Source organism: Vicugna pacos, chromosome 26 (genome assembly GCF_048564905.1).
Source record: "Vicugna pacos chromosome 26, VicPac4, whole genome shotgun sequence".
NCBI lineage: Eukaryota > Metazoa > Chordata > Mammalia > Artiodactyla > Camelidae > Vicugna > Vicugna pacos.
The window spans coordinates 2,003,849-2,015,907 of NC_133012.1; the positions used below are offsets into that span (position 1 = coordinate 2,003,849).

A 12,059-nucleotide genomic window follows, 5' to 3' on the forward strand; every position below is an offset into this window, starting at 1 on the left:
TTAATTAGTTGAGGCTGCTCATCTCTGCCATTTATTGTCCTCCTGTGACTCACCGGCAATTCTTTTAGGTCAGGTTTAGAAGCAAAAGCATCTTACGGACATCTATGTTCAAGTACTCCCCAAGTTTTTATACCATTTTTATCAAGGAGTAGAAGTAAAACGAAGTCTTTGTCATCAAGAAACAGTCCTTAGGAGACCTGGATTTTCAAATCCTTGTTATACCAAATTGTGTCAATTATTTTGAGATACAAATACTGTCCACTGAACAAAGCTAATTCTAATTACTGACTTTCTAACTCAATGATTCTTGGTATCAGAGACACATTACCATGGTTCTATTCTCTTCTTTCTATTCTAGTCTCTCTTTTCTTTCCAAATTGATTCATGATTTTGGGGAAAAAAAGTAAGCCTGCTCTAAAACAAATGCCGGCAGTAGGCATGCCAAGTCAGTGTGTTCAGAGAACTGTCTTATATTCTGAATTCCTTCCCATTAAATGAACAAAGCATGGAGATTTGAAAAGGCTTCCTTTTGCACTGAGAGGCACAGAAATCATCCTCTGAAATCAATGCAACATTTCCAATCAAATCTGAGATGCTCAATGACTACAAATCTCTGGATCGTTACCTTTAAAATTAGAAGGCATTCTTAATCAAACCTAAAATAGAAAAGCCACAGAAAGAATTCTATTTGAAATCCCAAAATACCAGACAGGCCCACAACTTAAATGTTTAGCCAATTAAGGCACCATCTTTAATGAGAGAAAATACTAATCAAAAAGTCAAAAAACCCTAGACTGGAGATTCACATGCCCAGACAAAGTTAAGGCTATTCTTCCAAAATGATTATATTGCCATTTTGAAATACATTTTTTTTACAAAACAAAAGAAAGAGCTGTTTTCTCCATGTTTCCTTTTACAGAGAAATTCTTTGATGGAACTTCTCACGTCTGAAAAGCTTGATTCAGATGTTAACATACTTCTCATTTAGAATGTTAGATAAAAGGATGGTCCTTAATCTCACCCTCCTATTTTAGGGGAGGGAGTAGAAGGTTTCATGGACTAAGAGCAAGAATCTGGGAGAGAGAAATTCTGTAAATTTCTGTAAAGGACCAGGTAGGAAATATTTTAGGCTTCTTCACAGGCCATAAGGTCCAGGTTACAACTACTCAACACTGTCATTTTAGTTTGAAGATGTAAGCAAATGGGGGTAGCTGTGTCCCAGTAAAACTTTACTTAGGAAAATCAGCTGGATTTTGCCTGTGGGTCATACTTTGCTGGCCCCTAGACTGAAAGAAAATGGAAGGAAGTGACGTTGGTACCGAGGACATCATCACGTGTGAGCGTGCAAACTGATGAGGCATCCTGATGTATTCTGTGCCTTAAGTTCAGGTTTTCTCTTTGTTAAAATTGTGGCATTTTTTTCCCTATCCCAACAGATAATCAGATCCTAACTTTCACGGTAACTGAGGACAAAGGAGGAAAGTTAAGATGACACTTAACAGTGTCATTTAGAAACCATATAAGACATGGTCTAAACTGCAGCATAACCGTGCCCACGTCTTTGCTTTGAGCACGCTTTCCTGGCAGCTGGGAGGAGGGACCTTCCACCAAGCTCCAGCCAGACCGGACCCACACTTGGTCCTGAGGGGGAGCTGCTGTGGGGCAGCTGTCTCGATTCAGCATTCACCAGAAGGCAGCCCGCAGCACACACTCCGACCGCGAGGTTGAAGGACTAGCCAAATGATCCCCAAGTGTTTCATTTTTAATAGTGGGAAGTCTGGGAGCTTTATTGAAAAGATGCTTTCGGAGAAACTGAAAGCTCTCCTGATCCATTGGTAAAATCTGGCTTCATAAATCCTGAGATATTAAAAACACAGCAGGCACACCCTCCCACGTGACAATTCCACCTCCTCCAACATGTTACAATAAATGGTGGAAAAGCACGCTACCAATTTGCTAATTACTTCAGTTCTGTCGCTCTGCTAAAAGCTCCTGTTTTGCATGCTTCTCCATCAAATAAGCTTAATTGTGTTATGCTGCCCTCAGGTGTCCATTTTTTTTAAATATACATGATTAGCTGGCAAAGCAGGATCCTTTGTTAACTTCCAAAGCAGGAAGCTCTAGCTGTGATATTCAAAGTATGCTTTCATAAACCCCAAACACAGAGCTAATGTAAGTGTTAAAAGTTCAACCTTTAGAGATATTTGAAATATCGCTGGGCTTTTTCCTGCCACTTGCATAACACACTGCCACTGAAAACGGAAACAGAAATAGCATGAAAAAAATATATATATATATGGCAACTGAAAATAATATTGCAACACACTGGTCTGCAAAGTACAGTTCAGGGATCCTGTTCAGGGTGTCCATGAGGTCAAATCCATTTTTATAATATTAAAAATGTTTTTCAGTCTCTCTCCCTCAAAGTTACAGAATTTTCTAGACGCTATATGACTTGTGACAGACTGCAAAAGACTACATGCAGAAGCAGAGAATTTAGCTGTCCACCATTAAATCAAAATTGAAAGAGATCTGCAAAAAAAATTCTTAATGCTATTCTTTTCACTAAATTTTAAGTATAATTATTATTCATAAAAAAGTATGCTATTCACTTAATGGGCTTATTAATGCTATTTTTAAATGATTTAATACATATTTATAAATCATCCATTTTAGTTTCTAATAAGGTAAATACTGATGAATATAAATAAAAGCTCTTTGGTGGTCCTCAAAATATTTTCAGAGTATAAAGGGGTCCTGAGACCATAAAGTTTAGAAGTACTGCAGGAACAGGTTCCATCACTGCTTAACAAAGCACTTCCTCTAAAACTTGAGAAGAAAAAGGAAAGAGGACCCTCATTATCAAATTACAAAGACTAAACCGCTACTTCTATACGTCTAACTTGACAGTCTAGGAAGATGGGCGTTGCATTAGGAAGGGGATTAGAGGTTAGAGCTCTCACAGTCACCTTCCTCATCCTCACCTCCCCCGGCCTCCCCCCTCTCAACCCCAACCCTCCGCCACAAACTATTTGCAGGAATAAAAAGCAAAAACTGACTTAATAGAGTTTCACCTGCTTTCCTTTATCACCTTCTACTAATGAGCTGCACAAATGTGAAGAACTCAGAAGAGTAAGAGGGGTGTGGGGGCTGAATAATGTATCAATCAGATCATCTGAGGTTCTTGAATGAGCCCCATGGGCTCAACTGATAAAAGCTATCCTGGTCGTATTTTGTAAGTATGAACCTATTCCAAGAAAAGCAGAACTACCCCTCCCCCCACCCCCACAAAAACAGTGAAGAAAGAGAAAGGTGGCAGAGAGGAAGGAATGGAAGAAAGGACAAAAGGAGAGGGTGACTCTGATTTTGAGGAGTCACGGAAGCCAGGAAAGCCCGCCATGGCATGATTAATTCAGACATGCTTATATAAGGGCTCCTGTTAAAATCCAGGCGGTTGCCAATGCCAGTCTGACAGTGATGACAGTCTGGTGGTGTCACAGTGGCTGGGGAGCCCCCTTCAGGTGAAAGATGGGCCCCCAGGAGATGGAAAAGAGGACTCCAAGGGAAGGAGGCAGCGCGGGCTTAATGGAAATTAAGACCACCCACACCTGGCATCCACAGCAGCGCAGAGGGCAGGTAGAAACAGAAGGTGATGCCAGGGATGGCTCTCCTGGCGGGGGGCACTGAGGAAACGGGGCGGCGGGGACACAAGGAGGCCCCCACAGAGAAGACAGCGCTGCAGGAGGGAGGGAGGGCAGCAGATGCCAGTTACAGCGATGACAGTCACGGACACCCACAGAGACTTCCCGAGGTATTAAATACTCCCTAGCAACCTCGTGGGGACGCGCGGTGCTTCTGAGGGTGGAAATACAAGGCGGCACAATATGAGAAGTAAACGCGTTAGCATTCTTTAATCACAGTTCTTATAATAGCCATTTGCCACTTCGGATAATAAACCAAATACTTCACCCATTTGAAATTCTAGGATCCTAGAGAGGCGATCTAAGAATTAGAAACTCACAACTATCAACGCAGCTTACGGATTGAAAAATAATGAACTCCCATGACCTATCTCAAAGTGAATGACGCATATCTTTTAACAGTATTCTGTTACAAAACCTATACTTTATTTCTTGATTTCTTTCTTCCCTCTCTAGTATGATGTATTCATTTGCCTCGGTTTTACTCTTTATCTGACCTACAACCCAACACCAGAAAACCAGGACGGTCCTGCCTCATACAACAAACCCAGACCGCCCAGACGGTGACTAGCACCTTGGGTGAGTGTCTGCAGGACGCCCCGCCGGAGGCAGGCGAGCGCCACACCAGAAGAGCCACGCCTCACTCTTCCACCCCCGCAGTGGGTGGGCTGGCTCCGCCAGCGCTAGAAAGCAGAGACACACCTTAGATTAAACTGCTGCTAAAAATCCCAGTCCACGGTGTTAGAAGGTAGATTTCTGTCACAAAATCTTGATTAAAAATAACGTCCTGGCTGCTTCCTCTGACCGTGGCTGACCTGGCAGCACGGCCCTGGGGATCTCACCCAACTTTGAGCTGTGAAATCGGCCGACTGACTACGCACCAACCTATCGCACTCCTCACTGCAACTCAGCTCTGTTTCTAAAACCTCCTCCCACCTCAGGGGCCAGTCCTGGTGAGAAGCTCCTGACTCCCGCCTTGCCCCCGCCACCTGTCTTCACACCCAGAGACAGTCCTGCCAGGAGGCTCTCACTTTGCACTATGAGTGAAGTACGAGAGCTACTTGTGGTCAACAGAGTGCGCTGGAATATTAGCCCAGAGAAGGGAGAGGTCTGAATTTACTGTAACATGATAAATCATTTCACTCACGCAATTTCCAATAAAATGTGACGCTTTAAAAAAGAGTTTCAACTCTTTCCTCTGTTGATTGCTACAATATTCAGTACAATTTAGTTCCAATATAGCAAGACAAAAATAAACTCTATGAAATTTATCTGTATGTGCAGAAGTTTAATTTACACATAGATTTCATAGATGAACAGGTGTTTTAAAAATAAAAGGTTACTTAGCAAATGTGATCATAATAAAATAGTAATTTAATCTAAGTGAATAAACCACTTGCAGATAAGTAAAAGCAAGCCCATACTATTGCTAAAATAATGATAAATCATTCATTTTTTAAAAAGTGGGTACAGAAGGGACACACTATTCTTCGTGCCAATGAAATGACTGTAACATCTGAATGAATTTCTCCCAAAATCATTGTATATACTGCAGATTGTTTTTTTCTTAACCCACTTCATGAAGTATGGGTCATTGAAATCTCTCCCAATGCTTCTCTACCACAGCACCTCAGTTACCTACCATTTCTGCAGTTAAATCTGACTAAGGGAGGTCACCCTGAGCACCACTACCAGAGATGAGATTTGACTCCTGGTCCTCACCCAGATGGCAGGGAACTCAGAGTGGAGTATACACACTACAGGTGTTTGTTGAAGGATGGAATAAATTAGAAAAAGAGAACCAGAGAAGCATTCCAACATGTAACGCTGTATTAGATCTACTATGTTAGTACACATGCCACCATTTTATTTGTAAGAAGGTTAGCAGGAAGCAGAGAGGCCGTATCAATGCAGTGCCACTGCCTCATTCCTGGTCACAGGGAGATTCACGAAGAACAGTCATGAGGAAGGAGTCAGCCTCCCAGGTTACGCCTCCCCCATGAGAGCTGAGCACAAGCCCATCTCAGCACTTCTGAGAAAGGTCATGCTGTCAAACCACCATGAAGACCCGACGGGAAGGAAGGAAGGGGAAGTGGTTTATTAGTTCATTTCCCAAGCAGACTGCTCCGGCAGTGGACTGAGGGGTGAGAGGTTATGGCCTAGGCAGCGCCGCACGAGGAGAAGGTGAAAAGGGGGACAGGTTAGACCGAATCCACTTTCACAGGGGCCATGCTAGTAAGTCAAACGCTGTTAACAGTGATTCAGGCAATCATGATGCAAGAGAAGCTACACCCAGAATTATGGATGTAAAACTTACCACCTAGAAGGAAAAGTTATTTTTAAAATGAATCCGGAGGAGGAAGAGGAGAGAAACACATTTTCACAGGGTTAGTTTTCATGACAGCTACTACATATTCAACAGACTTATAACAACAGCGTGCATTGTGTATAAGAATAAAAAACTCTAATATATAAAACTTAAACAACAGATCATCCTAAGTACATAGCACACATTTTTAAAAACAAAGCTGAGAACTAATAATCACTAAAAACACGGTCTTAAAGATGATACAGATTTTCTCATGCACTAGAGCCAGTTGCTAATTATGTATGATTGGCATAAATCAAGATAATATTAAACTGTTCATTTATATAAACTGTTTCTTATAACCCAGTTGCCAGAAAGAAGCGTGATGCTTCATTTTAACCCCCTTTTAATTCCTCAAGCACAGAGGACAAGGGCACACCTGAGACCTGTGGTTCTGAACCTGTGCGTTGAGAGGCCCTGCGGCGCCCATGGCTTGTCTGGACTTCAAGCATGTGGAGTTATCTGAATAAATAATAAAACTCGCACCTTTACTTCCTGCTATGCTTCAAATGATCGTGATTCATAAGATACATGTTTATTTGAAAGTATTATTAAAGCAATATTGGCTTTTTAAAAAGCCATCCAGCTTTTAATGGAAATAATCCCCCCACCCTCATTCAGCAACTTTCACAGAAGTCCTACGACACCTCAACCTTTAAATAAGAATCAAACTGTTACTGGGTTCTTTGTTTTCATTATTACACGTTTTCTCAGGCAAAAGACACTGAATGCACAACTGTCATACGTGAATGGGCCCTCAAGATATCCGATGCGAAGAAGATTCCTTGTGTTGGGACTCACTGGGTTGGATCAGTGTTTTATGTGGACAAACGTAATCAAAAGTGTCCCCTTGAGTTGGGGGAGGTGTAGGGGACAGAGTTACAGCTGTTACCACAAGATGAGCAGAGAAGAAAGCAGTGCAAATCTGCTTCACTGGTGACAGGTAAACAGAGGTTAGGACAGTCCACTCACTGGTCACTCCCATGACAAGGTGAATGAATATTAAACTCTGACACTCAGGTCAAGGCTCACATGGTGCCAATCCCAGCACCTTCATTTGCACAAGACAAATTACAGCCCTCTTACCCACACATGCCCCCTGGGAGTGTCTCCATCTGCATCTGTGCAGTCTTGGGACACATGTTTCCTACGTCTACAGGTCAAACTGTAGCCTGAATTCACCGCTTGCAAACTGCAAGAGGAACTTCCTAGTTGAGTGTTGTGAGATCTGTGAATATGATCTTAAAACTATGATTCAATCACTATGTCTCCTCTTTATTTTCCTGACAGTACAACCCTTCCCCCGTCTCAGTCCATCTTTACTACCCCATACAGCTCCACTTTGCCCTTCCTAGAGAGGAGCACCACAGTTTTAAATAATGGAATTAAGTGACCTTTTGGAATCATAGAACAAATCTGGACCAATATCTAAGTTTTGATTCTTTTAATGTGATTTTTTTAAATTGTAAGTTAATCATACACCAAATCAAGGAGTGATCTAGATTCTTTAATTCCAAGAAACATGATTTTCTCTTCAAAATAAATGGACCAGTGACTATGAAATAATTTTTGTGCTGAGTACATGTTTATTTATATTTAACTAAAACATTCTCATTTTCTCTAATATGAACAAGTAAATGCTAAAATACTACTTCTATTAAAGGTGAAAGTTTATATACAATTGTAAATTCAAGACGTTCACCCTGCATTTTAAACAGAAGATGAGAAGGTAGATTATTTTGATATTTCAACTGGCAAAAGACAAGGTGAGCTGAGGGGTGTAAAAAAGTCTGAGTTCTTAAGACTTACTACTGTGTTTAGTGAAAACACAGCTGACATTTTCAGATCTGACTTATGTCCTCTTTCCACGGTTCTGTATCAACCCTAAGAGCCAACCAGAAAAACAAAACAAAAACAAAAAACAAATAAAAGCTCTCTCTGCCATCTAGTGGAGAAAGAAGATACAGAACACATACATTACAGCTAAAACGACAGCATGTAGACAATACGGTATTCACTTGAAATTACACTCGGTGCTAGCATGTCAAGTAAGTTATTTCTTTCCCCAAAGATTTATGTTTACCTACATACTGTGTAGAGAATAAGAAAAAAAGGAGGCAGAGAATAGACAGATGAACACAAAAGCAAAGATGCTAAGCCCGAGAGATTCTGGAGCTCTCACACACCTACACTTACATGGCCGTGGAGATCTGTGTTAAGAAGCATCATTGCACAGGTGAGGCAATGGACTCCATCTGACAAAAGAGACAAGGACAGGAAGTATTAATTCACCATCTCCTGTTGGACTCCTCAGTATCATTAAAGCAGCATACCTGTGCTTAATTAAGGCCCTGTGAAAACACAGTGCTGCAGCTAGGCACCATTAATCACATTCACTTGGGGAGACAGAAAACGGGTAAGAATAAATTATTAAAAGGCTCTCAATGCTCAGGTTTGGGCTCCACTGGTGAGGAAGTATATAATTCCTACCTCTGTAGTATATATCTTAAGCTTTAGAACAGCATCCCTTGACCCAGCGAGTCTGCTTCTAGGGCTTTATACTAACGAAATAAGGATCTACATGAAATACAAGGATCTCCAAAGAAAGACTGCTTATAATGGGGAATGAGTAAGTGTGACCCACCTAAAATATAACTCTTATGTTAAAATCATTAAAAATGTTCAAGCACACACATTGAAATGGGAAGATATTTCACAATGAAGTATTACATGAAAAACACATTATATGCAGAATGATTCTATTTAAATATAATATATCTAGAAGAATATATAACAAAACATTAAAAGAGGTTAATCTCTAGATAGTAAAATTATAGTTTTTATCTTTTTATGTATATTTCCTCAACTTTCTATAATACAAGATATGGAAATGAAAATAATTTAATATGTTACTGTTTACTTTCTGGGAAGAAAGTGAATTAGGACAGAAGCAAAAGTTAAAGAAAACCAAGATTTGCATCTTCCACTATTTCCTCTTTGGGTATTAGTTCTCTGGCAAAAAATACATAGGCAGGAATAGTTATACTTTTTCTTATAATTCTTTAAAGGAAACATCTAGGTTGACTAGTCCCAGGTACCAGGATCACACAAAAGTGAAATATTGAAATAACCACTGAAGATCAAAAAATTAAATACTCAGGGATAAAAAGTTGCCCAAACCAGCAAGGTCACTTCACACTTATATGAAAGCATCACTCTCTCTTCTTACTTCATAAAGAAAACCACTAAGAGTTAAGCTTCTCATTCCCAAATCTGAGAATTAGTTCTCCTTATTCTTGCCTGTAATTCTCAATCCAAATATAGTAGACAAGGTACAGAAAAGTCTTATTAATTTATGTTAAATGTACAGAAAAGCCTTTCAAATTCCTGAATTCCTGAATTAAAGACAGTTTATTTTCCAAAAATATGCCTTTGAGCATAGTAGGTGATTTCTGTTATTAATATCTCTAGGTAGATGTTACTAAATGCCTAAAAGTGTATTTATTCCAGTATTCTAAATACACATGAAACAAATTCTTTAAAATATGTACAAAGCTCAGCAGCCAAGTCTCAAATATCTTTATGAACAGCCAATTGAGTACACAAACCCACAGTGCTTGTTTCACTTAGGAATGTCAACATCTTCTCAGATTTGAAGAAGTCTGCAATAAAAACAACCCTCTGCTATCCCTTTCACTCTCTAGTCAATGCTGGCAGTGATAAAGACAGTGAATAGACGGTCTAAGTGTAATCAAGGGAATAAAGACAGTTCCCATTTTACAGATGGGAATGGGACTTCAACAACCAGACAGTTAACCTAGCTACAGTCCGCAGGGCAGAGGCAGCGGGAGCAATCACTTTAGTCGATGTAAAGCACAGGCACAGCGTTAATCAACAAGACTGACAATAAGAGACGATCACAATTTCTGGTGCGCCTGGTCTCAGGGATTTATGCCGAATTTGTAAGTTTATGAAAGATACTCCAATTCTAAGTGAATGTGCTTGACTTCAAACCCTGAAAATTCTGCTTGATTTTAAGGACTGACATGGAGACATGACCTCTCTTCATAGGGTACATCAACAATTAAACAGTTAAAAGTTGCTTTTTTAAAATATTACAGTACACAAACATACGTCATCAAAGTCATAAACCAGAGTCAGAGGCCAGTGTTATAACAATGAAAGTCAAACAAAAGCACCAGACATACCGCAAACTCCAGTGAGATTTGTGAACATTTCCAAAACTAACCATACATGCACTGAGCACACATGCACTTCGTCAAGAAGCTGAGAGATCAAGTGCACAAGGAGAAGAAAGAAGAAAACTAGCATTTCATTTACTACAATGTGCATGGATGTAAAAGCTCAATGGCAAACCGTGAGCAATTTTAAGAAAGTATATTGTCATATTATGGAACTAGAAAATAGAGTAAAAATAACTAAAACAAGAGCAAAGAGTATCACGTAGTCACTAAATATCATGCTTTTTAAAGAATATTTGATGACATGGGAAAATATTCACAATGAAAAAGAATGACAGTAGGAAACAAAGCAATATAATGATCCAATCTAATACAAAATACTGTATAAACAGATTGGAAGGAATCAAATTCTTAATAGTTATCTAGAGATAAGTAGATGACTTTTGTTTTCTTCTGTATAATGTTCCATATTTTCCACAATAAAACGTAACTTCATAATGAGGAAAAATCTCTTGTTATAAAAAAGAAATTCAAGCATTTCCATCAGATTACCTTGTGAAGCAATGGTATCTGGGTTACAATAAAAATATCTATTGGAGAAGTGTATTAAAACTCTCTCTCGTTCTTGGGTTTCTCCCACAAGAGAAAATGCTTTAAAGAAATACCTAAAAAAGAATTATGGGGGAAAAAGTGAATTTTTAGAAAATATTACCATACTCCGTTTGACTGCTAAAGTTAATTCATATAAACATAAGAAATTAATAATACAAAGTAAGAAATTCTACACTTAAAAAATATAACTTACCACATGGCCATTCAACATCAATTCATATTGACATTCAAATTACATAAAACATAATATAAAAAATGACAGCATAGTAACACAGTGGTCAGTACATCAAGAAAAGCCTTGGGAAGATAGGTGACTTCCCCGTGACTTGGTGTCAAGTAGCCATTTTAAAAGCTCAGTCAGATAAAAGCCAAAGAACACAGAAGACTGGATGCATAACCATGTAGGTTATGTTTTAAAATTTGAGAAAGATCATAGGGGTTTTTCTTTGTCGTTTTGTTGCTTGAGTGTAATCGCCAATGACTCACTATTAAAATTACAGTTACACTGTCCTGTACTCAGTAGATTTCTGTTCATTTTATTTTGCTTATATCACCACCTTATATAATTAACTTGTTATATGAGGAAGAAATTGGAAAATAAACCCTAATTTATTTCTTAAATTAGGAATAAATTAATTTATGTATAAAACTTCTTCGAACAACAGAAAGTATGCCTAGAACCACACAGCAATCTAAATCAGAGAGTAATGTCTATTAAAGCTATATCCAGGACCCTCACTTAAGAAAATTGATACATTTGCCTAAACATGAGATGGGAAGGAAAAAATCATTTAAAAGGTCCTAAGAAATCTTACTATTGAAAGAAACATATAATGAACCATATTTCAATGATGAAAATGTTGCTGTCTTCCTTATTTGCATTTTAATCTAAATTATACTGATAAAACTTCAATTTTTTTATAACTTTTTAAAATAAGGCATATGAGAAAGCAAAGCAAAAATACAGATCCATCCCTGACCCTTACTGGTTTTCACTGGAAAATTTATGAGTACCCTTGATTCATGCAAAGAGCCACAGAATAAGCCACTGTTGTGCATTCTAACCCAAACATCCTCACTTCACCTCCCAGGCCTCAATATTGTAAGACTAAAAGGTTACACAAGACAACCTCAGAATTCCTCCAGGCTCTGACACATTATAAAGTTTATAAGCTT

General features: G+C 38.9%; 1 protein-coding gene and 1 non-coding gene across 18 annotated transcripts in view; one reads left to right on the forward strand and one right to left on the reverse strand.

The window, feature by feature from the left end:
• PSD3 (pleckstrin and Sec7 domain containing 3) overlaps positions 1-12,059 on the reverse strand; it is a 398,292-nt gene that overhangs the window by 232,867 nt on the left and 153,366 nt on the right. For all 17 annotated transcript variants that reach the window (XR_012064351.1, XR_012064354.1, XR_012064353.1 and 14 more), the window contains 2 exons: positions 10,824-10,936; positions 8,266-8,324 (listed from right to left, as the gene is read on the reverse strand). Coding sequence is in view for 14 of the 17 variants with exons in the window: in XM_072950169.1 (XP_072806270.1) it covers positions 8,266-8,324; positions 10,824-10,936 (172 nt within the window). In the remaining 3 variants the exon portion in view is untranslated. The remainder of the gene's footprint in view (positions 1-8,265; positions 8,325-10,823; positions 10,937-12,059) is intronic.
• LOC116285759 (small nucleolar RNA SNORA17) lies at positions 6,954-7,084 on the forward strand. Its single transcript, XR_004195458.2, has one exon. It is a non-coding gene; the product is annotated as a small nucleolar RNA SNORA17 (small nucleolar RNA).